The sequence below is a fragment of the Rutidosis leptorrhynchoides genome, chromosome 1, assembly GCF_046630445.1.
Source record: "Rutidosis leptorrhynchoides isolate AG116_Rl617_1_P2 chromosome 1, CSIRO_AGI_Rlap_v1, whole genome shotgun sequence".
Lineage (NCBI taxonomy): Eukaryota > Viridiplantae > Streptophyta > Magnoliopsida > Asterales > Asteraceae > Rutidosis > Rutidosis leptorrhynchoides.
In genome coordinates this window covers 53,586,233-53,604,981 of record NC_092333.1, presented here as the reverse complement: position 1 = coordinate 53,604,981, position 18,749 = coordinate 53,586,233, and the positions used below count along the sequence as shown (strand labels likewise).

The 18,749-nt window shown below is 36.5% G+C and overlaps 1 protein-coding gene across 1 annotated transcript in view; it reads left to right on the top strand.

Moving 5' to 3' along the window:
- LOC139870065 (ABC transporter G family member 39-like) overlaps positions 1-18,749 on the top strand; it is a 73,443-nt gene that overhangs the window by 28,656 nt on the left and 26,038 nt on the right. The window contains 6 exon segments of the mRNA XM_071857938.1: positions 6,106-6,196; positions 6,529-7,313; positions 7,315-7,433; positions 7,507-7,667; positions 7,889-7,992; positions 8,125-8,290. Coding sequence (XP_071714039.1) covers positions 6,106-6,196; positions 6,529-7,313; positions 7,315-7,433; positions 7,507-7,667; positions 7,889-7,992; positions 8,125-8,290 — 1,426 coding nt within the window.

Here is an 18,749-nt window from a genome sequence, read left to right as displayed (position 1 = left end):
TGATTTATTCACTCAATTTTAACACAAATCAACTACACAATAATATAGCTCTATAAAATTAAGAAAGACAATGACAAAAGATAAAGAACAAATTGATTTGATTGGTTATTAGTTGCACATTTAAAGTACTTGTATGAAAATTTTGTCTGATACTAACATATCTCAAATAAATTATATATAGGTAACTTTAATTCATTTAATAGTAATACTTTTATATTAATTTTGAGTTTGTTTAATGTGTGTCCAAAAGACATACAATAAAGTTATTATTACATTTAATATTTAAGCTGTAATAATTAGTACATAATTTATCGTAATTCACCCTTTACCTATTTACATTAAATTTGTTTGAAAACAAGGAGTGTATATGTAAATTGACAAAAATCAAAAATGATGAATTCATGATGGTTGTTAGGATTTAAATCTTTAATGTAATAATGTTCTTATCGCGTGCTTTAAGGCACACGATAGATAATTCCATAAATTTTAACTGGTTTTGATTTAGTCACACAATGAAGTGCTTAGATGTCACACTATATTTAATTTGATATTTAATTATACTACTAGTACCTAAAACCTCGTACATAAAGCTCGTGTTGTAACATTTTAATAGTTACATTTTCATGGCTTAATAAATTGTGATACTAGTATATGCTTTAATTTAAGGCGTATGAAGTAGTTGACTATAATTATCTATACTTGTAATATTAGTTAATTAGATGGTCTAATAATAAATTAAACACTGATAACATATAAACAAGTGATTGTTAATGAATATAATACTCAAAGAATATAAAAGCTCCATATTTTGTAATGTTATCCCAAATGTTACATTATATTTAACCATCTTACATGTAAACTTTTTACTACATTTTATTATTAAGTTTAAGCCATATTTTTTCATGAATAATCGGATTAGCAAAGTAAGTGTATGTAATATTCATTGATCTTAAATATCAATTCACTAAATGTTAACTAATACTCGTATAAAATAGGTGTTACTAATTATATTGAAACTCGCGGGAAAATAGATTTTTAATTGAACGTTTTGGACAGTGTGAAAAGTTAACATGATTTCTCTAAATGATGATGTCAGCATGACGTCATGTGTATTTTTTTTTATGTTAACGTCAACAAGACATCATGCCTAAGTTTTTTAATTGTTAACGTTAGCATGACGTCACACGCATGATTTTTTTATTTTTTGAAGCTAACGTCATAGTGACGTCTTGAATATGTTATATCATCATTCTTTTTTGATTTGCATGATGTCATATATAATAAAAGAAATTCAATAGTTTTCTAAGTCATTTTTATAAGTCAAACTTTAGAAGTTTTGACTTTAATGAAAAAAATCAGCTTTATTTAAAGCAATAGTCACATCTCCACGGTAAGTTTCATAACAAAAATTTTTACTTGCAAGTAATGATCTAGGTGATTTTTTCCACAAAAATAAATGAAAGCTCTTGAGTAAACATTATACAGCCATCCTTTTAGGTTCGAGAACCGAGCAGGAAAAAATCTTTGCCTTGATACGATCAACGATAATCTAAAAAAAGATTGCGCTTTAGCTTGCCCTACGTTTTGGTTGTGTTGAGTGTCGCTTTTTGCTCGAGTTTGTTAAGGTTGTTTTTCTTCTTTGTTAGTATCGTTAGCGTTGCTTAATTGGAATTGTCGGACGAGGCTCGTTTATATATAGATAGTTAATTAGATTTGTAACATTATAGCTTTCTAGGTGCGAGCCTTGTTCCGGTACATGTGTTTGTATTCTCCTGTTTGGTGACGTTTTCTTTCTGAAAATATCTCAGTTTCAATATGAGTATTCGTATATTTAGGGGTGTGTGTGTGTGTGTGTGTGTGTGTGTGTGTATATATATATATATATATATATATATATATATAGCCATTCCTATCCCAATATTCTATTTCATCGAGTTAACCTTTTCAACAGTTACGGTCCTTTCTATTCCACAATTTAAATTCTTTTGGTCCATCTGAATGGTTCCAATAATATATACCTTCACTCAAACTAATAGATGCAAACGAATTTTAATATAATAGATGACTCGAGCTAATGCAAATATTAGTGACTGACAGATCCTTTAACTAACCACAACTACATTTTAAATACCCTCTTCTACAACCCGATTATACTCGATTTGGTTATCTTTTTCAATTTTTTCAAAAATTTCATCCAAACAAATATATCACTGTTGTTTTCTATGATGCTTGAATCTTTAGTTTTTAATGAAGATCTTGGTGCCAAATTATTGTTGCTTCGCCGCTCCATTTAGCCATTCAACAGCTAAATACAAATTTAGAATATGTAGCAACTTATAACCAGACAACTTTCAACTAAACACTAATGTTTTAGAATTAGAATACCGACTATAAAAAACTTTCCAAATCATCTAATTTGTTATTTTTGTTATCAATAATTCAGTAGGATTTCGTTCCAACCTCTTCATCAACTTGTTTGTTTCTTCTTTCACTTTAGCTAAAACATAAGCATCATAAAGACTATTCAGTTTGAACATTCTAACACCGTTCTTAACTTATGGTTGCCCCCACCAAATGAAAATATCAATCACATAGGATTCATTTAAGCCGATATTTTTGAACTATTTAAAATCATTAGCGACTAGAGAATTACCGAAACAAAGAGGGAGAAATGATCTAAGAGCATTAGCTAACTATTATTATATGGTCATGAACTATTTATAACTCCCTTAGCTACAAATCTACAATCTCATTATACTCGATTTGGTTATCTTTTTCAACTTTTCACAAATTTCATCAAAAACAAATATATCATTGTTGTTTTCTATGATGTTTGAATCTCAGATATTTAATGAAGGTATTAATTCTAACCATTGTTGTTTCGCTACCCCATTTAACCATTCATAAATATTTGTCATTATTTCACTTTAGACAACTTTCAACCAAACACCAAAGTTTTAGAATCAGAAATCGACTATAAACAAACTTTTCAATTCATTAAATTTGTTATTTGGGATTGGCTAACGTATGCCCTAAGGGCACAAGTTAAGCATCATTTATTGCACTCAAACTTTCCAAATATATCACAAAATTAATTTATTAAACTCACAAGTTTTCAAATTTTATATATGTATCAACTACAATTTTATATTATTCATGGAAACATTGGCATCATTAATGGTTCTTAACATATGCCCTTAGGGCACAAATTAGCTTTTCCCTTTATTTAATTACACACTCTCATATGAGCGTTACTTTATCATTATATTCTCATCACTAATTCAGAACATTTCAATCTCTACCATGACATACCCATGAATCCACATTCTTTTCTATTTAAATTTCATTATTATTATTACCGAATATATTATTATTATTATTATTAATTATTATTATTATTATTATTATTATTAAAGTATATAAATAATAAACCAATATAAATAATTAAATAACTAGAATAAACACTTTTAGATAATACGATTACATAAACATAATACAATATATAAACAAAATTAAAATACAGTTACATAAACAAATATAAAAGTATAAGATACAATTCAATAGGATGAAAACGAGTCATGACTCACGTAGCCGGACTCGTTACTACTCTCGTTATCATAATTAGGTTGAAAAATTTCATCGATAAACAGGAGATACAACTCAATTCGTTTCGAGCGTATCTTTGTCTTCTCGGTTATTTTATACCATTCTTTCGGGTGGATAAGAACCTCAAATTTTTTCTTGTTTTATTTGAAATACAAAATGTCCGAGTGCTCAAATAGTATCATTTCTCTAAAAAAAAACGAACATGTTCGAGAGGTCGAGGTCACGAATATTAATAGCTTCAAACGATTTTTTCTCGCCATTTGCGTATGACGTCCAATCATACGATAAATCACATTTGTAAAAAACGTCAATTGAAATCAAATCGGGTAGTGAAGTGTTGTTGGGCTGAAATATTTACTTATTGAATTTTTTGAAGTTGAAAGTTTGGGAGTAAATGGAAAGTGTTTGTGAGTGAAAATGTTAAAATGTAATATATATATATATATATATATATATATATATATATATATATATATATATATATATATATATATATATATATATATATATATATATATATATATATGGGATGGCAATGGGCGAGAAAAAACCTGTGACCCGCGGGTACCTGATTCGTGATGGGCGGATAAAATCATAAAATCTTATCAGTGGGCAAGGGTACGGGTAAAAAATTATACCCGCCAACGTGTCTCGGGCGGGTCGCGGGTACATACTATCCGTCGCAGGTAAAACCCAAACCGCCAATTCATGAGACTTTTTTTTTATTTATCCGCGAGTTTATACATAAAAGTATCAATTTAAAAGGGATTTTACATGTAATGCAATAATGATTAAAAATAAAATATTACATATGAGTAAAATACTTGATTTTCAGGTCATTTTACACATGTTAATTGTACATATTAATAAAATTTTCTAATTTTTCTAAAATAAATTCAACGAAGTTGTATATTATTATTAACCGTGAGTTTACCTGCGAATCACGAATATCCGCGAGTCACAAATATTACATCTGAGTAAAAAAAAAAAAAAAAACCAAGAGACCAGTCGCGGGTATATACAACTCGTGCCCAGTTGCCAGCGGCGCCATCGCTAATCACAAATATTCTAATTGAGTAAAACCCCGGGAACATTTTCCCCGCCTCCCTGCCATGGATAGTTTCTTCAATTTTACCGGCGCTGTCGCCGGTTTCTTCTCCGTCGTCGTCCGCTCAGTCGTCAATGTTGGATCAACACTTCATCGGCGCTTTTTCTTTCCATCACCACAGGTGATCTACTGATCTTGTCCTTTATTTTTGAATTAATTCATCACATAACCTATATTTTTGTATGCAATTTCGTTTTCATGATTTTATACTCCGGTTACACTCAATTGAAGTTAGGTTTTCTCTCAGTTCATGCACAGTTGAAATGTCTTCCTAATAATTCGAATTGAATATAGGGATTAGATCATCCATGAGGATATTTCGATTTATGCGACTCGTTAATGGTGGATGATTATTTAGTGTAATTACTATATTCAAGTGGTATCTTTCAACAATTGAGCTAATGTGAAAAAACAAATATATACTCCGTATAGGTTATTTTAAAAGTATTGATTAAAATGCTACAGTATATAGGTTATTGATGATTTGATGAAATGCAGATTACGTTATGAACTCAATATTATATTATGTCAAATACTTACTTTAGTAATATAGTAATGTATAAATCTGGTTTTAATGGTCACTTAAGTCTTACTAAAATATACATGTTCAGCGTTAAAAAAATTACTCCATAAGGTTAATATGGTCACTATAAGTCATTCAGTTGTTCATTTGGTTCGAAAAGTAAACAACAAATAGTCAAATACAGAGATACTCATTCACTACCTACTTACTAGTGCATTTAACATTTCATTGTCCATAGAGAGTGCGTGATGAGAAAGTAAATAAACAGGCCCTAAGTATTGTATTCCGAATACAATAAGAACATACTGCATGTCTACACTAGTCTGTCATCGTCATACATCACTTGTTATCATTAAATTTAGTACACCGGATATTGGACCTAATGTATATCCATTCCGGATGCCATATAATTCCAAATCCTATGGCTTGGTTATACTTTTTGAGCATGTGCATTGTTTGTGCTGTATGTTTTACACTTCACGTGTGCGACTTCATTTAGCCTTATAGCTTACGCCGTGTAGCATGTTCCAAGTTTATTTTGAGAAGGCTCTATCACAGGGAATAACTACTTTAAGAGTGGAAAGTATCGAAAGACAGATTTCTAACTTCTTAGGATGCACGATGTTTTAAGCTTTTTTTTTTTTTTTTAAGTCAGATTTGAATTTGATATATCAAGTCCTCTAGACATTGCTGTTAGATATTGTGTCAACTGTATACATGGAAAAATAGTGGTTTTTTTCCTTTCAAAATTTGCTATTTCAGGTATATTTGACCAAGAAAACATATTATGCTCACATTCTTGGAAGTTAGATGGTATTTGTAATGACATTTTTCTATATGGTTTAAACTCTTTTTCTTCGTCTAATAGATACTTGGGCTGGAAACTTGTGCTGATACTATGTTTGGTGATGAAATGAGAAGAGGTATCTCTGGCGGAGAAAAGAAACGTACCACTATCGGTATGCTAGAATTTTTGTTGATATTTACAAGTCTGCTATCACTTTTTATAATTTTACAATATATGTTCACCCTTTATATTACAATTAATGCATTACCTCCTAAGTCATTTTATTTGAATGACCTTGTTATGAAATTGTATTTTACACAAGCATATTAGAAAATCCATAAAGTATTTAAACAATAAAAATATAGAAGTTTCTATTTGACTTATAAAATTTACCCCTTTAGCGTTAACCTGTTGGACCCAATACTCAACTCTCCCAGCCCCTTTTGCCACCTTTAAAATGACACCTCTATATGGATGCTACTTGTTGACAAATTTTTTATACAGGAGAGATGTTAGTGGGGCCGGCAAATGTCTTCTTCATGGATGATATGTCTAATGGACTGGACAGCGCCACCACATTTCGTATCACAAAGTACTTATGCGAACTGGTTCACATAATGGATTTAACAATGGTCATCTCTCTTTTGCAACCTGACCCCGAGACGTTCAAACTTTTTGATGATGTCATCTTCATGTCAGAGGGTCAGATTGGCTATCAAGGTCCTTGTGAAGACGTCCTTCAGTTTTTTGAGCATATGGGATTTAGATGCCCTGAAAGGAAGGGGGTAGCTGACTTCCTTCAAGAAGCAACTTCAGTGAAAGATCAAGAACAATACTGGTTTAAACAAGACCAATCTTATAGATATATAACAATCCCCGAATTTTCACAAGCGTTTAAGTCATTTCATGTTGGACAGAAACTTGAAAACGATATTCACATTCCTTATGATAAATTCAAAGCACCCCAGGATGCCTTGTTCAAAGAAAAGTATGGAATATCTAACTTTGAACTACTGAAAGCATGCTTCCATAGGGAGTGGTTGTTATCAAAGCGTAATTCTTTGCTTTACGTATTTAAAACATTTCAGTTGACATTTATGTCATTACTAGCCATGGCTGTGTTTTTCAAAACTGAGATGCATTTTGGAAACTTGGAAGATGGAGGGAAGTTTTTCGGTGCACTTTTCTTTGGTCTAATTATAGTAATGTTTAATGGGATGTCTGAGCTTGCATTGACCGTGATAAGGCTTCCAGTTTTTTTCAAACAAAGAGATTCATTTTTGTATCTAAACACCTTGGGCTTTTGCTCTTCCTATTTGGATACTTCGAATTCCGTTATCATTGATGGAATCTGGAATTTGGGTTGTTCTTACATATTATACTATTGGATTTGCTCCAAATGCGGCGAGGTAAAATAGCTAAAACATTTGAAATTTCCCGTTCTCTTGGTAACTATAACCTTTAACGGTATTTTTGGTTCAGATTTGGTCTACAATTCTTGACGTTCTTTGCCATACATCAAATGGCTCTTTCCCTTTTTCGGTTGCTTGCCGTTGTAGGAAGAACAGAAGTACTTTCATACACTTTAGGTTCCTTCACCCTCATGATGATAGTCACCCTTGGAGGCTTTGTGGTTGCTAAGGGTACAATTTCCTCTCCTAATATCTTCTGCATAATGGGTGGGTTGGGTTGTTTATTCAGGTCAACTTAACATGCCAACACTTTAAATAACTTTCAAAGTGACCCCTAAAAATATATAATCTCTTCTATATTCGGTTTATGGTTTTTAACGATCTGCTACATACATAGCGTAGTCTGCGATCCATGGCATAAGAAAGTGACGAATTTAATGATGTAATTGCAGATGATAGTAAGCCATGGATGTCATGGGCATTCTATGTCTCTCCTTTGATGTATGCTCAGAATGCTTTGGTTATAAATGAGTTTCTTGACAAAAGATGGAGCAGTGTAAGCCCTATTGTTGACTGTTCAACTATATAGAAGTTTAGGGTTGTTCTTATAGAATTATATATGTGATACAATACAACCGTCTATCATATAGCTTCTGATAGCAACATAACTGTAACCTTTATGATGCAGCTGAATATTGATCCACGAATTAATGCATTAACCGTTGGGGAAGCCCTTCTCAAATCAAGAAGTTTTTATACAGAGGATTATTGGTTCTGGATAGCTATAGGAGTCCTTTTTGGATTTTCGATTCTCTTCAACATATTATATATCGCAGCCCTAACTTTCCTCAATCGTAGGTTATCTAGCATTATGCAATTATAACCAATTGTGAGAAACGTTTACTTCCATCTTACATTACCTTTTGGACATAAATATCTTTTTGTGGCCCCTTTTGCATTGAACTTTTTAATTAATCAGAATGTCAAATATTTGAACAACTAGTTATTTGATTATTACCACTTCAACTGCAGAATCACATCCAAACACCATCTTTTATAGCCTCCTTTGTTGCAGCTAAGCAAATAACTTACATTACAATATTCACATGACTATGTTTTAACGACTCTATCGGGTCTTTACTGATGTGGAACCGATATCGATGAATGCTTGGAGGCTAAGCAATAGTTATAGTTATCTAGTTTATTTATTTTATTTATTAAGTTTATTTTTATTTACTTATTTAAATTATATGTTTTACGGAGTAATTAGTTTGGTAGGAGTCCTAATTTTAGTAGAAGTTCTAGAGGTTTCTTTTAGGGAGTATATATATACTCATATGTAACGTGAGTCAATCAACCTATCTTGTTTTGAATTAATTAAAAGCTATATGTGAGTTTGTGTTTGCAACTCATGTTTACGTATCAGTAGATACATATTATTTAATTAATACACGTTTGTGTTTTAATTCTTGTTGTGAAGAGCGTTTGTCTTCCAACGGATCTTTGATCATTATCAATTGGTATTCAGAGCAATCGATCCAATCTATCATAATTCCAATTAGTTGGGTTTCTCCCACGTTTGGTATTTTGATAATCTATCCACCATATCTTAATTCTGATTAGTTGGGTCTCTCCCACGTTTGGATTTTGATATCTATCTTAAAAAAAAATACTGTTTATCTCTACTGTTCACCGCCAGAAACGCGCCAGAAGTTACTGTTCATTGTCAGAAGTTACTGTTCATCCGTCGCAATTACTGTTCATCGCAAAAAAACAATTTTTTTTTTTCCTTTTCTTGTTTCAATGGCCGGAGATAAGGGCAATCAAAGTCGCGATCTCGCTATCGCTCTCAAAGAACTCAAGAACACGCTAGATATAGTTAATAAATCCAACGAGCGTGCGAAACAACGATGGATTGAAGAAGAAAACCGAAGAGCTACTTATGGTGTACAACCTTGTATCGAGTCACAACAATATCATCAATATGAACTACCACAATACCACCAACGCCCCATTTACTATGAACCACAATCCTACCATCAACCCTACTATCCACCACTGCCCTACTATCATCCATACTATCAGCCACAACTCTACCAGAGTCAACCTGTTAAGGAGAATCTCGATACAGATGAAGTTTTTGATTCGATGAAAAGTTTAATAGAGAGGTTGAAGAAATCAGATTCTGATTCTCTTATGGAGAAGTGTGATAAAATAGTTGAAAAGAGTCAGGTAGAAAATATATCATCGTGTCCAGAAAAAGAAATTATTTTGGAGGAGATGCAGAATGATATAGTTGTTAGTGTTGAAGAAGATCCAAATTCGTTAGGCTCTAATTTAATAGAAGAGAATTTATCCATATGTAATTTAGCCGCCAGTTCGGAAGGTATCCATAATGAAGGTGTAGTTGTAGAGGTTTCAAAAGACTATGAAGACAAAAAAAAAAAAAAATCATATGTTTATTTGAATAACTCCATAAATGCAAGCAAGATGATTAATAAAGGAGATTTGTTCGCTTTTAAACCGGGCATTGAGAACTCGAGGTCGAGTTCTTTTCAAGAAGGGGAGAAGGGTCAAAGGGTTTTAGATCATAATACTTTTACAAGAGGTCGTCACAAACTTATTTGGAATGGAAATGATGAACTTGTAATTGGTTTGTTTGTATTTGACCCGCGCATATCATTTTATTTGAGTTGCATTGTTCACCGAGTTGTTATTAATTGGTTTGTCTTTGACCCGGGTATATTGTCTTGTTTGAGTTGGAACTCGAGGGCGAGTTCTTTTCAGGTGGGGAAGACTGATGTGGAACCGATCTCGATGAATGCTTGGAGGCTAAGCAATAGTTATAGTTATCTAGTTTATTTATTTTATTTATTAAGTTTATTTTTATTTACTTATTTAAATTATATGTTTTACGGAGTAATTAGTTTGGTAGGAGTCCTAATTTTAGTAGAAGTTCTAGAGGTTTCTTTGAGGGAGTATATATATACTCATATGTGTAGCGACAGATGGGGTAGAAACCCACCCAGTGCCTTTCCAGCTAACCGCTTGGTGACCACTGAGTGTACCGCAGACACTGATTTTACGGCCCGCATTTCTGCCAAACTGCCAACCCTCAAATTCCAAGGGATCGCAAGGGGTAAGAGCCAATGCTTCGTCACAGGTAACACTGTGAGAACCCCCTCTACGATTAACCCGCCAAAAAGCATAGTCCGTATGAGTGCCCGGCCTAACAGCCGGCGCGCGTGACTACCTTTACGGCTAAGGTTAAACCAGCTCTGATACCATCTGTAGCGACCCGACCAAATCATGTTTGACGGCGCCGTCTACTTAGGTCCCGTTACGTGGTCATAAGTCTTTAAAACAACGTTTGACCAAAAGATATGCCGCATTCATTTTAAATGCAAAGATTGTTCAAAGTTTACGAGAATAGTTCCACCACAAGTTACGATACAAAGTTTTAAGTACAAATGAAACTTATGCGACACAATTTAAAAGTAGTCAAAAGACGCTCCATGTATGCATATATACTCGACATCCAATGCAAGTATCAAAATAATGAGCGGAAGCATGTATCATGTATCGTTCAAGGACCTGAGAAAAACATAGAAATCTGTCAACGAAAACGTTGGTGAAATCATAGGTTTAAGTAAGTAAGTACAAGTGAACCACAAGATTTGCATCAATGAAATAATAGTAATACATTCCAAAAGTTTGTTTCACGAGCACCCAATTATCAATGCTTAACATTTCCTTCCATTGAACCCCATCACTTAGTGCTAGAACATACACTGTTTCTCGAAAATATATTTCATTCGTAAACGGTAGCGAACCGTTTGAATGAGGGTTTGTCAAACCCATATGGATCCATACAACATAAGTTCTCGCTTACACCCGGCAAGTGTAACTAATGATAATCGAATTGAGGATTTTGTTCTAAACTCGTATGTAGAATGTTTGTTTTCCTGTACTTGTGTTCACTTAGTAAAGAAATGTTTATGTTTTCTCATCCCAAATGTAAGTTCAAAAAGAGTAAAAGTGGGACTATGATCTCACCTTGAGTGCACGAGTAGTAAAGTACTTCAACAAGTAACGTGTGCAAAGAACAATGCTAATCTTGACCTAAACAATAGGTTGTATCAATAACGGTAAACACGATAGGTCAAAGATGTTCAATTAGTCCTATGGCTCGTTACGACTCGATTATGTAGCATGTGAATCAAATTGTCACGTTTCATGCAAGATACAAGTATAAAAGCATGTTAGAACGATTGCACAACCATTTGGTTAAGTTTGATTAAAAGTCAACTTGGTCGGGTCAAAGTCAACGAAAAAGTCAACAGGTTCGGGTCGGGTCCCGAACTATTTTTCTGAGGTTTTTAATCATATATGAGCATGTTAGAACAAGTTTCCTGTGAATCGGAGGTCTAGAACGTGCCAAACATTTTTCACATTTGGGACAAGGAGGTCAGAACCTGACCACGGCATATGCCGCGCCGCGGCCAGAGGTGTCGCGCCGCGACATTAGGCGTGGCCTGGTACCTGGTCAGTTTCAAATGTTCAAGTCTTGGTCAAAACTTCAAACAACCATAAAACGCAAACCGTAAACAACTAGAAGGCGTATCTTATACCGCTGGAAAGCTCTTTTGTCAAGGAACACAACTAAACATGTATCATCAATCAAAAACATCATTTTCAACAACCGATTTCTCGTCAAGTGATCAATAAAAGTCTATTTTCAAATTTTCAAGTTCATCAAATGCCTTTTGAGTTTCGGAAATCCAATTCTCACATATGATATGCCGTTTTGAAGGTAATGAGGCATACATTACAACTAAACACTAACAATTAACATTCCATGGCATTCAAGCATCCAAAAATTCATGTCAAGAACCATCAAACCCTAGTCAAACATCTTAAAATCAATAATCATGCTTTTGAAGTTTTCTTAATCAACCTACACATCAAATTGAAGCTAGTGATACTAGGAACACAATTAGAACATGAACTTTTAACCTCTAACAACATATGATCATCCAAAATTCAAGAACAACACACCAAAATTCAAGTTCATGCTAGTTATACTAAAACAACGAGATCGAGCATACAAATTACATACACGACATCACAATGAGCCATAGACACTAACTAACACCATTTCAAGCCAAAAACACGAATTTAGAGAAATCTAGAGTTTTAGAAATGTTACCCAAACGAGGTGAAGTTGGTACCAAAATGAAGAGGATGAAGAGAGGATCACGAATATGTAATTTATTTTGTTGTAAGCCTCCTAGATCGGATTTAGATGATGATTGAATGAATTTGGAAATGGTGTGTGTGTTCTTGCTAGAGAGAAAGAGAGAGAGATGGAGATGATAATGAATGAGTGAAAGGGGTTTGACCCTTTGACCTAGTCAAGGGTTTGATCCCTTGTCAAGTTTAGTCCTTCAACTTTCGTTCGGGTGCGTGAATTACCTAAACGAGATAATTTAAAACGCGTATCAACGGAAGATGTTATAAACATATAACGGAGTTTAAATTAGTATAACGGAAAAGTAGACGGAAAAAGGCGGGATGTTACATTACCTACTCCTTAAAAGAAATTTCGTCCCGAAATTTAAGTAGGCGTAGTAGTCGTTGCTTCTTCCTCGAGATCTTGCGTTTCTGAATTCACGAATAGATGAGGATACTTCCTTTGCATTTGATCTTGTCTTTCCCAAGTAAACTCGGGTCCTCTTTTGGCGTTCCAACGGACTTTAACAATCGGGATTCGACTTTGTTTCAATATCTTGACGGAGGTGTCCACAATTTCAACCGGTTCCTCCACAAAATGAAGTTTGTCATCAATAGTAAGTTCCTCGAGAGGGATGACGATATCGGGTTCGGCAAGACACTTTTTCAAGTTAGATACATGGAAGGTAGGATGAACGGAACTCAGTTGAGGCGGAAGATCTAAACGATAAGCAACGGTTCCAATACGCTCCAAGATTTCGAAAGGACCAATATACCGTGGATTTAGCTTCCCGCGTTTCCCAAAACGGATTACACCCTTCCAAGGTGCGACCTTTAACATTACTCGGTCACCGACTTGAAATTCAAGATCGTTGCGTCGTTTGTCGGTATAGCTCTTTTGACGACTTCGGGCCGTCCTAAGCCTATCTCGGATTTGAACGATTTTCTCGGTGGTTTCGTGAATGAGTTCGGGTCCGGTGATTTGCACGTCGCCTACCTCGGCCCAACAAAGAGGTGAACGACATTTTCGGCCGTATAGCGCTTCAAAAGGTGCGGCTTTAATACTCGCGTGATAACTATTGTTGTAAGAGAACTCGGCGAGAGGTAAGTGCTTGTCCCAAGCTTTTCCGAAATCAACCACGCAAGCTCGTAACATGTCCTCTAAGGTTTGAATCGTACGTTCGCTTTGTCCATCGGTTTGAGGATGATATGCGGTGCTCATGTCTAAACGCGTTCCCAACGCTTCTTGCAATGTACGCCAAAATCTAGAAACGAAACGGCCATCTCGGTCAGAGATAATCGATAAAGGTACACCGTGTCGGGCTACGATTTCCTTAATGTAAAGTTGTGCAAGTTTCTCCATTTTTTCCGTTTCTTTCATGGCAAGGAAGTGTGCGGATTTGGTGAGACGGTCAACAATAACCCAAATGGTATCATAACCGCCCGTCGTTTTTGGTAGTTTGGTGATAAAATCCATCGTTATTCTTTCCCACTTCCATTGCGGGATCTCGGGTTGTTGAAGTAGTCCGGACGGTCTTTGGTGTTCGGCTTTGACTTTGGAACATGTCAAACACTTGGAAACATAAGTAGCTACGTCCCTTTTGATGTTCGTCCACCAATATAGCTGTTTAAGGTCGTGGTACATCTTATTGGCACCGGGGTGAATCGAGTATCGTGACTTATGGGCTTCATCTAAAATAAGGCTTCGTAGGTCCCCATAACTAGGCACCCAAATCCTTCCGGCGTAATATCGGAGTCCGGTCTCCCTAATTTCAAATCGAGAGACGAGAATGTTCAAGAGCTCGTGTGAAAGGTTTTCATCCTTGAGAGCCTCATCTTGGGCTACCCGAATTTGGCTATTAAGGTTTGTGTGGATGGTGATGTTTAAGGCTCGGACACGAAGAGGCACCGCTCTTTCTTTTCGACTTAAGGCATCGGCTACTACATTTGCCTTCCCGGGATGGTAACGAAGCTTGCAATCGTAATCGTTTAAGGTTTCAATCCACCTTCGTTGTCTCATGTTTAGTTGCTTTTGATCGAAAATGTGTTGAAGGCTTTTGTGGTCGGTAAAGATAGTACTCTTGGTTCCATAAAGATAGTGTCTCCACATTTTAAGTGCAAAGACAACGGCTCCGAGTTCGAGATCATGTGTCGTATAGTTTCGTTCATGAATTTTGAGTTGTCGAGAAGCATAAGCAATGACTTTCGTTCGTTTCATCAATACACACCCAAAACCATGTTTCGAGGCATCACAATATACAACAAAGTCATCATTGCCTTCGGGAAGTGACAAGATAGGAGCGGTGGTTAGCTTTGTCTTCAAGATTTGAAACGCGGATTCTTGCTCGGTCGCCCAAATGAATTTCTTTCCCTTGTGAGTTAAAGCGGTTAGAGGACGAGCAACCAAAGAAAAATCCTTGTTGAATCTACGGTAGTATCCGGCGAGACCCAAGAATTGACGAATGTGAGTAGGAGTAGTAGGAGTCTCCCATTTGCTAATGGCTTCGATTTTCGTTGGATCGACTTTAATACCTTGGTCACTTACAACATGACCAAGAAATTGAACTTCCTTTAACCAAAATTCACACTTGAAGAATTTGGCATAGAGTTGTTCTTGTCTTAAAAGTTCAAGCACAAGTCGGAGGTGTTCCTCATGTTCTTCTTCGCTTTTTGAATAGACCAATATATCATCGATGAACACAATAACGAATATATCGAGATACGGTTTGCACACGCGGTTCATAAGATCCATGAACACCGCCGGGGCGTTAGTGAGACCAAATGGCATGACGAGGAATTCATAACTACCATAACGAGTCCGGAAAGCGGTTTTGGAGACATCTTCCCCCTTAACCCTTAATTGATGATAACCCGAGCGGAGATCGATTTTCGAATATACACAAGACCCTTGTAGTTGATCAAAGAGGTCATCGATGCGAGGAAGAGGATATTGGTTCTTAACCGTCAATTTATTTAGTTCACGATAATCAATGCACATTCGTAGGGATCCGTCTTTCTTTTTAACAAACAAAATCGGAGCGCCCCAAGGTGAATGGCTAGGTTGGATAAAACCACGGTCAAGTAGTTCTTGGATTTGACTTTGCAATTCTTGCATTTCGGATGGAGCAAGTCTATACGGTGCACGTGCTACGGGTGCGGCTCCCGGAATAAGATCGATTTGGAATTCAACCGGTCGATGAGGTGGAAGACCCGGCAATTCATCGGGAAATACATCGGAAAAGTCACTAACAATTGGCACATCATCGATATGCTTCTCATCGGACTCGACTTTCTTAACGTGGGCAAGGATCGCAAAACAACCCTTACGGAGTAGTTTTCTAACTTTAAGGCACGAAACGAGGTTGAGTCTGGTGCAACTCTTATCGCCATAAACAATCAAAGGTTCACCATTCTCGATAGGAATTCGGATTGCGTTAAGATCACAAAGGATGTGAGATTTCGTTTTGACTAACCAATTCATACCGATTATTACATCAAAGCTTCCTAGTTCTATGGGTATCAAGTCAATTTCAAATTTCTTACCCAAAATGTTTAACGTACACCCCCGGTAATATGTGTCGGCACTTAATAGTTTCCCGTTAGCCACTTCAATGGTATAAGTGGTATCTAATGGAAGAGGTGGAGTGCTAAAAGAATGAGTCAAAGTCTTGGATACAAAGCATTTATCGGCACCCGAATCGAATAAGCAAGAGACATAAGAATTGTTGAGAAGGAACGTACCCGTGACTAGTTCAGTGTCATCCCGGGCTTCCTCGGTGTTGATGTTGAAAGCTCGGCCGCGCGTGTTGGGGTTATCTTTCTTCTTTGGGCATGCATTTCTATAATGACCCGTTTGGCCACATTCGTAACAAGTGCCCGTCTTTGGTGCATTGGGCCACTTTCGAGCGACGGGAGTGGCACTTTTACAATCGTTGGCCTTATGACCAATTCCTTGGCACCGATGGCAAATTAGCTTACTACATTCGCCAAAGTGATGTTTGTTGCATTTGTTGCAAAGAGGTAGATTTCCGGCATAACCCTTCTTGCCGTCGGAGGTGAAAGATTTCTTGGCAAAGTTGTTGTTGCTTGATTGGGGAGCTTCCCATTTTCTTTTGTTGTTACCCGACTTGTCCTCGGCTTTAGGTGCCGGTACTACGATTTCGTCCACTGTCTCTATCAATTTGCGGGCCATGTTCAAAGCTTCTTGATGATTAGGGGGTTTGGATGACATTACTCCGTGTTTGATGCTCTTTGGGAGACCATCCATGTAAAGTTCAACCCTTAAAGCTTCGGGGTTCACAAGATTTGGGCACATCAAGGCTAGTTCGGAAAATCGTTGATTATAAGCCTTGAGATCATTTCCGATCGCCTTTAAAGTTCTTAGCTCTTGTTCGAGCCTTCGGGTTTCTTCACGAGGGAAATATTCGACAATCATCTTTTCCCTCAAGTTGGCCCAAGAGAGGGCGTGAGCTTCATCGGTACCCACCGATTGTACATAAGTATTCCACCATGTAAGAGCGACATCGGCGAAGGTGTGAGTGGAGTATTTGACCTTGTCTTGGTCCCGACAACCGCTTATGCTAAAGACGGCTTCCGTTTGCTCAAACCATCGGGTGAGCACGACCGGTCCCCCGGTTCCATCAAAAGTGTGAGGTTTGCACCCCATGAAAGCTTTATAGGAGCATCCCTCGTTTCAGTTACCGGCTCCATTGTTGTTGTTGTTGTTGTTGTTGTGGTTGTTATTATTATTGTTGTTGGATGAGTGACCGGCCATGGCCGCATCTACGGCGGTAGCTATCATCCGTTCGAGAGCTTGTTCGGGAGTTTCATTGCGGCGTACACGACGAGGAGCCATTGTTCCTTCAAGACACAAGAATATCATTGATTAGTATTCTCAATAATACTAACCGTGATATAGAATAAAGATAAAGAGAAGTTTTTCCTCGACTCGCCTTAAATTCTTTATGCCATAATGTCAGAACGTTCATATGAGTCACCGTAATATAATCCCGGAAATTATATTACCCTGATTCATATGTGCATTCGACATTATTCTATAAAGTCAAGGTGGCGTGTCAATCAAATTAAACAACGTGAGATTAAGATGAACTAAGAGTAGATCTGAGTAGAAGCGTTCGAGTATAAATGCACAAGTAGTCAAGTAATTCCTACTTCAAGTCTATATGCCGGTTGTAGTCTAGACTCACCAATGTACCCTATGAATCGGGGTCGACACCAATGAACTCTAAATCCCTACAACCAATGCTCTGATACCATCTGTAGCGACAGATGGGGTAGAAACCCACCCAGTGCCTTTCCAGCTAACCGCTTGGTGACCACTGAGTGTACCTCAGACACTGATTTTACGGCCCGCATTTCTGCCAAACTGCCAACCCTCAAATTCCAAGGGATCGCAAGGGGTAAGAGCCAATGCTTCGTCACAGGTAACACTGTGAGAACCCCCTCTACGATTAACCCGCCAAAAAGCATAGTCCGTATGAGTGCCCGGCCTAACAGCCGGCGCGCGTGACTACCTTTACGGCTAAGGTTAAACCAGCTCTGATACCATCTGTAGCGACCCGACCAAATCATGTTTGACGGCGCCGTCTACTTAGGTCCCGTTACGTGGTCATAAGTCTTTAAAACAACGTTTGACCAAAAGATATGTCGCATTCATTTTAAATGCAAAGATTGTTCAAAGTTTACGAGAATAGTTCCACCACAAGTTACGATACAAAGTTTTAAGTACAAATGAAACTTATGCGACACAATTTAAAAGTAGTCAAAAGACGCTCCATGTATGCATATATACTCGACATCCAATGCAAGTATCAAAATAATGAGCGGAAGCATGTATCATGTATCGTTCAAGGACCTGAGAAAAACATAGAAATCTGTCAACGAAAACGTTGGTGAAATCATAGGTTTAAGTAAGTAAGTACAAGTGAACCACAAGATTTGCATCAATGAAATAATAGTAATACATTCCAAAAGTTTGTTTCACGAGCACCCAATTATCAATGCTTAACATTTCCTTCCATTGAACCCCATCACTTAGTGCTAGAACATACACTGTTTCTC